Source organism: Accipiter gentilis, chromosome 32, assembly GCF_929443795.1.
Source record: "Accipiter gentilis chromosome 32, bAccGen1.1, whole genome shotgun sequence".
NCBI classification, from domain to species: Eukaryota; Metazoa; Chordata; class Aves; order Accipitriformes; family Accipitridae; genus Astur; species Astur gentilis.
This window is the reverse complement of record NC_064911.1, coordinates 11,985,904-11,999,964: the sequence shown is the minus strand read 5'-3', so window position 1 is coordinate 11,999,964 and position 14,061 is coordinate 11,985,904. Positions and strand designations below refer to the sequence as shown.

Sequence of the window (14,061 nt, the reverse complement as noted above, 5' to 3'; positions counted from 1 at the left end):
TAAAAACCTCTTCAGGAAGAATGTGCCCATACCCCTAACATCCCAAAGGTGATGCTGACTACCAAAAGCTGGTTTTGATGTGCATTACTTTTGGAGAAAAACAAAATAAGTGTACCAAAAATAAGCACAAGCGAATCAGGAAAATAAGAGTGCTGGGGCACAAACAGTACAGTCAAAGCATAATGGCCTCAGTGTCAGCCCACAGCACAGTAGTCACTTTAATTTTGCCTTTGTCCCCTAACTACTGCTTTTTATCCGAGGGAGTGGAAGAGTCGGTACCAAAGGGAATACAGAGGGAGTCACAGGAGCCAGGCACAAAACTGAAAGAAATGTTCTATATCTCCTGCAGGCAGCCGCTGATGCTGCGGGGCACATGCCAAGCCTGTGGTTGCCAGCTCCCTCCGTCCTCTTTCCTGACTTTTAGGGAGCCCAGGGACACAAACTGCAGGGCACAGGCAGCCCCCAGCCCGCTGCCACCTTCTCATGCTTCCCTACTGCTCTGCTGAGGAGCAACTTGTCCAAATGGCAGCAGAAAGCCTGAAATTTTAGCAAGTCGTTTCAGGGCAGCTCTCCCTCGAAGTCTGTCTTCCCTGCTGTCTCGGGGCAGAGCCGGAGCCTCCTGTGTGCTCCTAGTGAGGAGCCAGCTGCCGGACAAACCCTTCCATCCCAGGATCCTTGCTTGGGAAAGCAGCCTCTGCCATGGCGCAATCGAAGTCGTGATCATCGTCATGAGACCGGCTTCCTTGTCTTGAAAGGACAGTCTAGATTTAAACATCACACCCAACTATTCTGCATTTTAGTTCCTCCTCTGCTCCCTTTTCAGTTTTTTTCTTTATCTTTTTTTCACTTTTTTTTCTGTTATCCCAGAGGTTCCGAGGAGTTCATCCACACAGGAATCACCTTTATTTCTTCTTTCCGCCCTGTGTTTGGCCACTCTCACGCCACAGACCTGATTCATAACAAATTCCACAGCTGCTGAAATATTCAGATTGTTGGCATTGGTAAAACAAGTCCCGGTTGCTATCATTTCCAGCACTGAGTCATTGGTTACTGCAGCCTAAATTAACTATTTGGCAGAGAGGAAAAAAAAAAAAGTAAAAAGCTTAAGTCTTTAAATCCTATCACCTGCCAAATTCCTTTTTGAATTTCCCTGTAACGTGGAACATAACCTTAGCTAGGAAATAAATACATTTACATTCTTACCTTAATTTTTTTCCTCCTCAAGCTCTTCATCTCCAGTCTCTGTTAAAATTTGGGTTTGGTTATGTTTTTATTTTTCAAACCATTGTAGCATCTCTACTCCTGTCCTTCAAAAGGTTCTTTATAATCTGCATCTCTTGCAAGCGTTGGAGTAGCACAAATAGACAAAAATATTCTGATTGAATGAAGTATTACCACATAAAGTGCCTCATTTTCCTGATACCTGATGTCTGATGTGAAACTGTGTTGTCTAGCCAGAAATAAACATTTCTGAACTTGGACTCCCCCATGAACTGCAGAAAACATCAGTCCTTAAAATTACTTTAAAAGCATAAGCTACGAATCAGAGTCAGGATCTAGAAAAGGCCAAGATACTGGAAACCTGAACCAAACAGGTTACGGCGATGGTGGGTTGTTTAACACCAGCCGGTGCTAAAAACCGCTCAGGCTGTGTGACCTGTCAGCTTCTGGGAGTTTTCCATCCGAAGAGCCGGCATTTTACCACATGCTGTTGTGAAAGCCGAGGCTCGGTAAGACGCAGGACGTAACGTGAGAGATCCAGTTGTTTCTCAGCCCGTCGAAGTCAGACCAACAGCACGACTACGCCGCTTTCCGCAGCACTGATCACTCATCGTCCCGCTTTGCAATTTATGTCCGTGATGGAACGTACCGTTGTGCGTGGAGCCACCCAACCAGACCAGGAGGGCAATCTCCGCTGCCCTTGCCCCGTTTTCAGCTGTGTTCCCCAATACCTGCCCCAGGATGGCCGGAGCAAGAGAAGGAGAGAATAGTTTCCCGAGATATTGCAAAGTTTTCTTTCATGCTATGGTGCTGAAAATCGGTTTGCAGCGTTATAATCAAGTTGTCCTTGAAAGCAGCGAGGCTGCCAGGGAGAGCAGCTCTGAGGAACGCCTGCTCGGCCCTGGCAAACCTGCTGTTGAGAAACTCCCACTACCCGGGCGATTCCTGGGAGCAGCGATAAGCTTACGCAACGCATACTTGCTGGGGGGTCAGCGCTTGACCACATCTCCGTGCTCCATCAGCGTTCGAACAGAGACAAAAAAATTTCTGCCATGTCCGACACTGAAACACCAGAAGGAAATGTTTCATGGAAAATAACTAAGTTTCCCTGTCATAAAAAATTTCAAATTTATGAAGATAATCTGAAATTTCATTGTGAAATCTGAAATTTCATTGTGAAATGAAACAAAGGTTCTCAGATTAAAGTCTATGAAATGCCAGATTTTGGCAACAGAGCACTGATGGTCAGGACAGGGAGGGATGGAGGCAGGGAACCATGCACAGGGTAGGCACTCTTCCTCAAAGTGGGCAATGAGAACAGAAGCGGGAAACCCCTCCAGTACAAAAATCTTGGGTTTGAAATGCTGAAAATATTCCATCTGAAGGGATACTTCTGTGTCCTTACCGAGTATACAGCAGAACCAGATAGCAAGTAGCTGCGAAACATTAAGTAGTTAAAGGGAAAAATATTTATTTTCCTTTTCTTAAGGATCCAGGTATGGCCCAAGTAACCACGAGGTTAAAAGTACCCATATAGTTTGAAAACCTACTAAAAATTTTAGGAAAAATACATGGAAACAGAGAAAGCTAGGCTGGATGGAGGATGTTTTTCCCCAGAAAAATCAACACTTCATTTAAAAGAACATTTCCACTGTCGTTATAAGATTGCCGTTTAAAACAACAACAAGAAGCAAAAAGCCAACAAAAAAATACCCCACTTGCTAAAGGTAAAATTAGATTTGTTCTATCAAATCATCTGTGACAATAGAAGAGTGGAGGAGGAGGAAATGTCACATTTGCTAAAAGCTTTATTTTAACTCCTGATCTATGGAGGAAAAGAACCAAGAGCTGTGCAGGGAGGAGGGCTGGAGGAAGCTGTTAGCCAGACAATAGCAGAGACTGTTAAAAACAGAGTCTTATTTAGAGCAGGAAAACGGGGTTCGGATAGCACAGGTTTTGTAAGCGCATACCCAAAATTAAAGGTCAGAAATTACCAACGTGGGCAGCAGTTCACAAGTGAACCCCGGCTATTATTTGCTTTTTGTTCCTAAGGCTCCCACGTCAGCTTCTGCCCAAAGACTTCAAAGTGCAAGAACAAAATAGAGGCGTTATGGGGAAAAGAAATAATGACCCAATTTCTCTGTGCAAAACATTATCAGAACAGTCAAACAGAGCCAAATTTGGGACAAGGCTGCAAGGTCCAGCAGGTGGGTTCACCTAAAGTAAAAATAGAGAGAGAGTGTGTGTGTGTGTGTGTATGCGTATGGTAAGCATCCTCCCACTGGAAACTGAAGGGTTAAACAAATCTTTTCAACCTAGGTTCAGAGTCGCATTTTTATTTATAAAAAAAGAAAAAAAAAGAAAAAAAGAGAAAGAAGTCTTTCCCACAGTTACAGTGCTTATGGAGTTCAAAACAGGCTCTGTGCCGTTCTGGGAAAGGTCTCCTTCGGTGCGCTCCGGCAGGTGCAGGCTCCTCAGGACACCTCTCGCTCAAGAGGACAATGTGAATTAATTCTCTGATGTGAATTAATTCTCCGGGGCTGGGCTGTTCCTGCACAGTTTGCATGATCTTCAGTTCATCAGCTTTAACCTGCACTCTGCCAATCCCTGAACCGGGCTAATCCTGCGCGTTTTAGCATGCGGGGCACCCCGGCAAAGATTTGGGATGGGATGGAGGGGGTTACTTTTCCTTCTTTCTTTCTTTAAATGCCTGTGCAACTCAAACGGGGAGGAAAATTTGGAAAATCAAAGAGAATCAGAGTAAGATATCGATGTCTTCCCTTGAAAACTAAGGTATGAAAAGCACTGAAGTAAAACAATGATGCGGGCTGGTCAGCCTCACTTTCTGTTCGTTGCTGTTGATTAGCAGAATGTTGCTATATTCAGATTTGCAAAAACACAATGATGTTCCCATTGAAAAAAACAACCAAACAACAAAATCCAACCCAAAACTCAGTATCCCCATCTCAGCTATCTCCACTGGAATTAGAATTTGTATAAAAGATTAATCTTGTAATAATTCTATTTTAAACTTTTAAAATGTTTAAAACTTTAAATGTCTTAAAATTTCCTTGTAGTGTTAAAACAAAGTATGTAGACATAAATAGGCTTTCAAATAATTACATTTGCTCCAAAACCCAATAATGACAGGTTGACTTTATTATTTTTTTTAAACCATTTGCTTGTGTAAGCTTTGCTAACTTAAGTCCTCCAGAGCCATAGCGTGATGCATGTAAAATCTTGCCTATAGAACAAAAAACTCCAAGAAACTGTGGGATGGGAAAAAAAAGCAGAGAAAAATGAATTCCTTTTAAAATTCCTCTTTTGGAATTTATTTTGGTTAGTTTGGTTAACTGAGGAGCCCTGCCGCTGGCAGAGGCAGGTAAGAAATGTCTGAGGGTGCTGCATAACTGCACCGAGGAGTGAAGAGAGCAGCTCGCAAATGCCAACGACGGAGGCAAAGTCAAATGTGCGAGGTGTTCTCTGCAAAATTGCCAAGCTGGACTAGAACAAGAGAGTTGTGAGAAGATGGAGAACGTTCCTTTTGGAGGGACTCCAAGCTTGTCACGTGGCAACCTAAAAATCTGCCTTTGCTCGTTCAGGCCTTCATCAGCAAATATTTTGTTTAAGGTCAGACAAGGAATCCTACAGAGCTAACTGCCTGCTGCTTTCCTAAAACTAACGTCTCTAAAATGATAAGCTGAGTTCAATGGGGAGAGTTGAATTACCCTCTCAGACAGCCTCTCCTGCTCTTCTAGATCTCTTGGCGTCTTTCCTTTATTAATTCCTACTCTCTTTCCTTTACTTGCATGGAGATCAAGCACCCTCCCACCTCTTCTTCCAATCCACCTCACGGATCTGCCTCCTCTTGTGCATGGACAACCCAACCTGATGACCGAAGCTGTCCGAGGCACGAAGAGCCAAACAGAACGGGCAACGTCAGCGCAAGAGAGATGTTCCTGCTCCCTCCCAGTTGCAGGGAGGGTGTCCCAGCACCTGGGCTGGGAGAGCGGCCATGGGGAAGGAGGGAAGCAGCCAGCGACAGTCCCCGTGCCCAGCCCACGGTGGGTCCTCCGTGAGATGCTGAGCACCTCCGGGCCAGTCTGTGCTGCATTCCTCCCTCCGGCTCCCTCCACTCCTCCCTAACGTTAGGACAGGTCTTTGAAAGGGAGCTGTAGCTGGGTGGATGTTGTTGTTGTTGTTGTTCCTGCAGGAGAACGAAGCAAGATGCTTCTAAAATCATGGTTTAACAGCTGCTGCCTGACTGTGGTCCTAACTCTGCCCAAAGGGACTGGAGCAGAGAAACAAGATGGAAAAAGGGCAGTTTTTTCCTTGGACGCTTAAAAATATCACCTCATGCTCACAGCTTTCTGTGGCTGACATAATCTCTGCAGTGCACCACAAAGCTCAGAGCAGTGAGGATCTCCAAGAGCCTCACTCTCAGGGGATACTGAGAGGACTTGTGAGTTTAGGCAAAAGCACGTAACTTTAAGATAGAGCCTGCCAAGTTTATAAACAGCATTTTACAGCGCGTTTGTCTGCAATGGCTCTGGGTTTGGAGACAGAGGAGGCCACTGCCAGCCCTATATTTCTCATGAAACGCAAAGCAGAACCCCTTGGTTTACCTTTTTTTACAGCTGTACGAGCAGTCAGACCTCTGGCACCTTCCGCAACACGCACAGTGAACCTCGGGTCTCCCCCCCAAATGCCTTCAGCCAGGAGGAAGAAGAAACTCGCATTTCTGCAGAACCCATCAGTTCATTGAGGTCTCCGATCCCCCAAGGAGAAGGTGAAGAGAAGCAGCGGTGCCACTGCAGGGCCACTCAACCGCTCTGCGCCCAGCACTGGTAAAGCTGCCCACAAATACCCTGCACAATGCAGGGCTGTACGTATTATGAAAGAAAAGAGGACTCTTTGGAAATATTCTGGTCGGGATAACCTCTGTGACTTTTTGCTGATGTCTGTCTCTGAGGCAGTTGTAGAAGTCAAAAAAGATGTGCCAAAACTGGTCCAAAAACTTTCATCTGCCCACAAACTAGGTAAACCTGCACAACAAAACCCACGCGGCTGATGGGTCACCTCGGGCTTCAGCTGCGTACTCTGTCCAGCATCACTGCCCGACCGTGAATGCCACCGACGTTTCAAGGTCATATCACCTGAAGAAAATGAAACAAACTGGAATAATCCTCTTCCAGGATGCCCAGAATGTGCTGTTTGCTTCTCAACCGTGTGTTTGAATATAAGGTTGATTCCTTCAGACTTAAAACTTTCCCTGTTTGAGCAGCTGACTCTTCAGAAAGAGTTGAACATGGATGGCGCTGTACTGTGCCAAACTGTGCAACGAGCAAGAGGCAGGGGGTGTGTAGGCAAACTTTTTTTTTTTTTTTTAAAAGCACCCATCTGCAACAAAACAAATGCAGAAAAACAAATAACAAATGCAAAAGTGTGTAGAGGAAAGCAACTTACAAACCTGATTTCAGGACCAACGAGTGTGCTTTCAGATGTAAGATGAATTCAACCCGACTATGACCAACTATCTATAGACCTGGGCACCTGCAGCATAAAAAAGAATGAATTTCTTTTCAAAGCTTGCCCTGGTCCCCATTTGTGAGACTCCACGAAATGAAAGGCACTACACAGCACAACAGTTGCTCCCAAGGTAAATTCCAGCCCACAGAAATCAAAAGGAATTTAACATTTCCGAGCATTCAGAGCTACCCCAAATGCCCATGTTATGCCTGTGCGTTGAGCACGGAGCTCCGTGAAGGTGAGGGACTGCACCTACACAGCTACACGAGAGGGACAGGACCTGGCCTGGGCCATTAGGACAAACGGCCCCGACTGACTCACCCCACACGTGTCCGTCTCTGCCCCGAGCAAATTCAACTTGCAGAGAGCTAGCTGGAGAGGTCCTGCACGGAGCTGGGAAGTTTGCCAGCCTGCAGGTTCTGCAGGTCAGCGTGGCAAGCCCGACTTTGCTACCTGGCTCACTTTTATTTCGCAGCGGAAAACACGCTCAAACAGAGCCCACCCTTCGGAGACTCCTGCTAAGCAGAAAATTCAATAGCGTGACTGCTGCGGGTTCCCAAGAGCTGCCCGGCAAAAGCCGAGGTCCGCAGTTCGGTTTCCCCAGCCGACTCCTGCGATTCTGCCGGTGGAGCGCGACAGGGTGGAGAACACGAGAGGTGTTTTTCCATGGCTGGGAGAGCCGCTCGGCAAACAGCTTCTCATATGGTGTCCTGACACATTAACCGAGAGCTGAACTGGAAAACTTGAACCCAAGAGCGCTGAGTAGGTGGAGGGGGTAGAGTTAGGGTCAAATACAGGTTAGGTCTCAGCCGGTAGCTCTGAGCAGCTCTGCTCTGGGCACTGAGGTGACAGCTAAGCAGGGGTCTTGGCTAAGGTGGGCTCAACCAGCCTGTTTCAGTGTGGAGGGTTATTCGGCAGTATTTGAAGTTACACTTCAGTTCTCACGCAGTAATGTTAGTAAAACAGCTATTTTAACACAGCTAAATTCCTAGGAAACAGTCAGTTTTGCAGGCTGTCCAAATAGTTAAGGCACACATCTATTTTACCCCTTTTTTTAAAATTCAAGCTCATTGATGGCACACATATAAAAACACTTCTTTTCCTTGTAGCTTTTGATGGGAGCAGGACAAAAGATAGATGTAATTAAACAAGACCTAGCCTGTCCTGCTAGCTGATATTTTAACAGATCGGCAAGTCAAAGCATTAGCTCTTATTTAATAGCACCAGTGTGTGATAATGGCAGTATTGTTGTCGGTATCGTGGAATTGCGGTACACAATGAACAACAACGTGGCTTCTCAGCTGCGCACGAAAATCGTGACGCGCTCCTACAACATTCCAGCTCTTTGCGAGCAGAGGCCCGATAAGAAGTATAAATTGGGAGAGGAGTGGCTGGCGAGCAGCTCTGCAGAAAGGGAGCTGGGGGGGCTGGTTGTCAGCAGGCTCAGTTTGAGTCAGCCAAGGGGGCAAACCGCGTCCTGGGGGGCATCAAACGCAGCACGGCCAGCCGGTCGAAAGAGGGGATGATCCCGCCGTATTCAGCGTTGGTGCGGCCTCACCTCGAGTACTGCGTGCAGTTCTGGGCCCCGTAATTGAAGAAGGATGTTCAAGATCCAGACGAGGGCAACAAAGGCGGTGACAGGGCTGGAAGGTATGTCCTGCGAGGAGCAGCCGAGGACTTTGGGCTTGTCTAGTTGGGAGAGAAGGAGGCTGAGGAGCAGCACCTCCTTGGTCTCCACAGCTGCCTGAGGAGGGGACGTGGAGGAGGAGGTGCTCAGCTCTTCTCCTTGGGATCCAGCGATGGGACACGTCGGAACGGTTCAAAGCTGCGCCAGGGGAGATTCAGACTGGACATTAGGAAGCATTTCTTTACCCAGAGGGTGATCGAACACTGGAAGAGGCTTCCTAGAGAGGTGGTCAGTGCCCCAAACCTGTCAGCATTTAAAAGGCATCTGGACAATGTCCTTAGTAACAGGCTTTAACTTGCTCAGCCCTGAATTGGTCAGGCAGCTGGGCTAGTTGATCGATGGAGGTCCCTTCCAACTGAAATATCCTATCCTATCCTATTCTATTCTATCCTATCCTACTCTATTCTATTCTACTCTATCCTATCCTATCTCGAGGAGCAAGGCAGGAGCTCCCATGCAGAGCAGCACCACAGACACCACTGGCAGCTCCCAGCCCTGCACCAGGCTGGCTCCATCCCTTCTTTGCGGACCGACACGGCACGGATCTGTGCCAAAAGCACAGTAGGGCCCAGGCTGGCCTGCAGCCCCCCCCCGCCGCCCCCTCCCTCCCTCTGCTGCTGCAAAATCAGCTTCAAAGGACAGGAGCGTTTTTCTCTCTCTTTTAAATGCAGCACTTACAGTTTGCCTGCTGCTTTGCAAGCTTGCCAGCTGCTTTCAAGGCTGTATTTGTCACCGAGGAAGCCTCAAAAAATAAAAAGACACATAAAGGAGCGTGCTGCCTGATCAGGGAGCAGCCCCCGCAGCAGCAGGCAGGGCTGGCAGGGCCGTGGGCAGGCTGGGCTGGTGGGAAGCGGGTCCTGGCCCGTGGGGTCCCTGCCAGCAGGTCACCAGGCAGGTGGGGGGCTGTGGGCGAGACCTGGGGGCTCGCTGCTGGGTTTCCCTGCCCATACGCACCAGGTTACGGCAATGTAGACATGCGAGCGCTTTGAGGCCACAGTGCAGGTTTCTTAAGGGTAGGGGAGGGCTCCTAATCTATTTTTGATCAGTTGCAGTGGCCCTGAGAGGGATTAGACATCAGGGAGGCAGGCGCATCCCCAGGCGAGGCAGAGGAGAGGGAGGGGATCCCCTTCTCACCTGAACCCGCTCTGCCCTGGGAGCTGCCTGTCCTAACCCACGGCAGGGATGTCAGCAAAACCCTTCCCCACCTCAGACCGGCCTATTAGCACACCATTTTTTGTCGTTTCTGACAAATTCCCCCTTTAGCTTCTGCTCCCCCAAAGAAAGCCTCAGGTGCAGCTGCAACTCGCCCGCTCTGGGACGTGCGGCCTCAATAATGGCCTTTTAAAAATGTGCGGCAGTGGGGAATCACAGGAGGAGTAAAACCAGGCAAGGACAAGCCCAAACATCACGATTTTTCATCCCTACGAGAGCCCTATTTCACATAGCAGAGACAATTTCCATTGCAGCATTTGCTTATGCCAGTGGTTCCTGGCTGGGCGCCGCAGCTCTCCAGCAAAGTGCGAGGGGAGGGTCCTGCTCCGGGAGCTCTGCCCCTTCCAAACTCCATTTCTCCAGGCAGGAATTCAAGCTGTCCAAGCTTAATCTGCTGTAGCTTTCTGCATCCGTGCTGCTCTGCCCAGCCTCCCACCAACAGGAGTACAACCCTTCCTCACTCAGCATCTCTTATCTTTTGGAGCAGCAGCTGGACGTTTCCTGTAAAACCCATTATGCAGGGTCATTTCCCAAAGAAGTTAATTACCGCTCCGGAAAAACGTGAGGGGCTGGGAATACACGGGGAGAGCATCCACGCAGGGAAGGGGCAGCGCAGCACTGCTTCACGGGCGGGCGATGCTCCTGGAGCCAAAGTTAAGTCTTAAAAACATTCCCGAAAGATTACGATCTACCCACTGAATGCCAAACCACCAGTGGCCGTTGGAACGTCTCAGGAAAAGCCTCGCATATTTGAAGTCAATGTGATTTAATTTAAATAAGAAACTCAATTATATTGCTATTATGGGGTTTCACAGCAGTCACAGCTTTGTAACTACAGTCTAGATGATACGTACAGTTAATACATTTCAATTACACATTATTTTATTGAAATATATTCTTACCTTAAAAACATTTGAAATCCATGTACCACAGAAAAATTTGGGTCAGGGGAACTATAACCACTTGAGCTAAAATAACCAGTATAGCACAACTTCTGAAGTGACACCTTTGACAGTTTAATCATAAATCTGATTAAAATGACCCAAATATTCTCCTAGCAGTCTACCATTTTTCATACAGATTTTGCTTTAAAATGCCCACTAACTAGAGTAACTTTCAACTGCTAGATGAAACTGAGCACATGCTTAGAGACAAACTATAGCTCGTGAAAGAAAAACAGCTTCTAGTTTTATAAAGCTTTGTTTTGTCTCAGCTACTTATTATCAGAACTTGTTTCCTGCAATCCTTGTAAACTCAGTTAAAACGCGTGCAGTCTCAAAGGCAACCTGCAGGACACCCAAATGTGTAAGGATAACAAGCGATTTAAACTTCGTTTCAAGCAAAAAGCCCCGCAAAATCTCACCTTGATTCAGCTCCTTGTCTGAGTATTCGCAGGGCTCAGAAAACCTCTCCCCTCTTTTCTATATTAAGAAAACCTTTACCATGATCTATATTTGTTATCTGGAAAGCCACAAAGTCTATTGCTGTCATCTGGGATGGCTTTTTGGACAGTTAAAAAGTTGTGTTCCCATTTGACACTGGCTAACATTGCTATGCCAGATCTGGGGATCAGTTCAGAAACTGCTATTTTTCTCTGTATAATTCAATTTCTCTCACGCTTGTCCCACAGGCAGGTTTATTAGAAACAATCTATGGGGACCGCAGGATGTGGAGTCACTGCAGGCAGCACTTTTAGTGAAATAAATGGACAATCCAATCTCCCCTAACAATGAAAATCTACAAATAGTCCCAATGCAGCAGCAGGGTACAACATCTGGCTACCAGAAAACTAGACTGAACACATGAAAAATGAAACTTAAAACTGCACTTGTAAACACACACAGTCATTTCTTTGAAAGGAACAAGTGTCACTGGTCAGTGAGAAATGCTTCCTTTTACTAGTAGCATTTCCCATAAGAATTTAATTATTTAGGAGAAAGGCTTAAAATGTGGTGTATGTTAAGAGGAGTGCTGTGTATAATATAAAATAAAACCCAATCCTCCCATAATCTCAGATTGGGAACGTTCAGTTTGTCACCATCTGTTACCAGTCTACATATTTTGTTTTCTCTGCCCTGCGGGGAGACATCCCCCCCCCCCCCTCCCTTTTACTTTCAAGTGCTGAAGCTCTCGAGCCCCACCAGCACACTCACCTGCCCCTTAGCACTCGGAACAGCAAGTAACTTCTCTACATATCAGAAAGCTGCTTTTAGGCATGGGAATGCTCAGACCTTGAATCCAGACTCGTAGCCAGCATAATAGCCAGTCTTTTTCAGGCATACTTGTATCATCTCTCAATTTTAAAACATCAGATTAGTTGTGAAAAGGTAGAAATACAAAAGCTTTCCAACTGATTAGCAGCAGCAGCAACATTTAAAGATTGTCAGGGTTTTCACTCCAGTGGATGAGTTTTGCATTTCAGAAGCAGAAACTGCATAACCACCTGTTAGATACACACAGGTCAGAGAAGTACTGATACAGTAGCAACACCCAAAAACACAGGTTCAGGGCTGAAATCTGAAGTAGACACTAACCAAAAGATTATTTCTAACGGCAAGGGCTTTGAAAGAAACTCATTCATTCATAGGGAAAGAAGCATTGCGACAGTTGTAGGGGCAATAGGCAGCCTTAAAGCCCGCAAGGCAGGCTAGAATACATCCACCAAAAGTTTTTTAAAATTAGTTTAAAATATCCTTCAGCTGAGCAGGGAGCTGACAGAGCTCTGCAAAGGGAGTGAGGCAGCACAGCAGAAAGCTACTTTTGCAGGAACTCAGGAAAGCAACCTGAACTCAATAAAAATTCGAGAATACTGATCCATGAGGACAAACGGTTAAATGACAGAGTAATTCCTAAGGATGGAAATTTTATTCAATTACAAGAGCCTTCAGTCATCACTGACATGACAGTTGTCTACATACAATTCAAAAAATTAATTGTTTCTTTTTTGGATCAGCCTCTCCAGTTTGATGGTGTACAGTTCAAGCTTCTAACTTACCTGCCTTTACAATAAGACAAATAAGAGTCTGTTATTATAGAGGTGCCTGTAACTACAAACTCCATGACAGATGAAAAAAGGTGCTTTCCTCCACTAAACTTTGTTTTTGGGACAGAACAGATGTAGTTCCTTACGACTGTAAGAAACGAAGCATTGTTTTAAGTAATTACCAGTTATTTATACAATCAGGAAAATGAACAAACTCTGTTTTCCTATGACTCGGATCGAAGCAAACCCACAGAATAAATAAATAAGGTTTTGGTTTTTAAGTTAGCAGCACAGGTGTGTGTGTGCGAAAACAAGATCACATACAGAGATAGCCAATTAAGTGTGACTACAAGAGATCTGGCCAGTGGCTACAGTGGAGAGGAATAAAGTTTAAGATTATACGACATCCAGTTTAAGATTTTTTAATCCAGTTTATTAAATATTGCTTTTTGGGGACATGTTTACAACAAGCCCAAATAAATTGTTTAAGGATTCAAAGCAGTCATATTAAAATACAGCTTCAATATAAAGTTTGTCACAGTTTTACAGTATTCAAAAATGACAGACCTGCCTTAAAAAAAGACTATTACACCAAAACATAAGAAAAACAGAAAAACAAACAAGTTTGGCATTTTCATAATCTTTATAGTATAAAACAGAATATTAAATCTATTACCAGCAAGCTGATACTTCAATCTATTACCTAGTCTGAAGTGTCTCCCATTAAAACACACTATACAACAGCACTATACAAAAGTCGTGGTGATACTCATTTGATGAAAGTGCATCCCTGAAAAGTTTGCCAGTTTATTCTAGTTAGCTCTTAAAAAAAAAAAAAAAGGTAAAATTAAAACGTCCTCTTTTAACCGAAGGCTTTACTAGATTTTTTTTTTTGATATTTTTTTTTTTTTTTTTTTTTTTTGCTGTTTTGTCTCACTTTCAGCCTTCTTTTAAAAGTGTCTAGGGACGCCCACCAGGGGGCAGCGTAAGATTAACCATCAAATCACGAACGGCTGCAAATATTGTGCATTCACCTGGAACAGGGAAAAGAGACAGGTTAGCATCACTCCACGGACACGCCTTCACACCCTCAACAACCTCCCGAGGCACCGCGATATGCCGGCACGGCTACTACCCCTGTACCGGCAGGGGTTGACGAGACGTGGTGACCGCGAGCGGCAAATCCCAGCGACCTCCAAGGACGTCGGGATTTGCTGGGATTTTAACTGAAGTAGCTCCGGCTTTCCCAGCAGGACCACTTTTGTTGGTCACAGAATTGCAAGAAGCTCTTAACTTTTAATTGCTTTTGAGTGTCAGATTGAATCTATGCTAGAATTTATCGTACGTGGCACTGCAATCTGAATTTTTCTGGATGTTATTAATTAAAAGCACTACATCTTACAAAGAAAAAAAATCCCAACCAAAAAAC

The 14,061-nt window shown here is 45.6% G+C and overlaps 1 protein-coding gene across 1 annotated transcript in view; it reads right to left on the bottom strand.

Annotated features, from left to right (window-relative positions):
- Positions 1 to 13,456: 13,456 nt before the first annotated feature.
- Positions 13,457 to 14,061, bottom strand: part of MED14 (mediator complex subunit 14) — a 36,733-nt gene continuing 36,128 nt past the window's right edge. Inside the window, exon 31 of the mRNA XM_049834771.1 lies at positions 13,457 to 13,666. Coding sequence (XP_049690728.1) covers positions 13,593 to 13,666 — 74 coding nt within the window. The 3' untranslated portion in view covers positions 13,457 to 13,592. The remainder of the gene's footprint in view (positions 13,667 to 14,061) is intronic.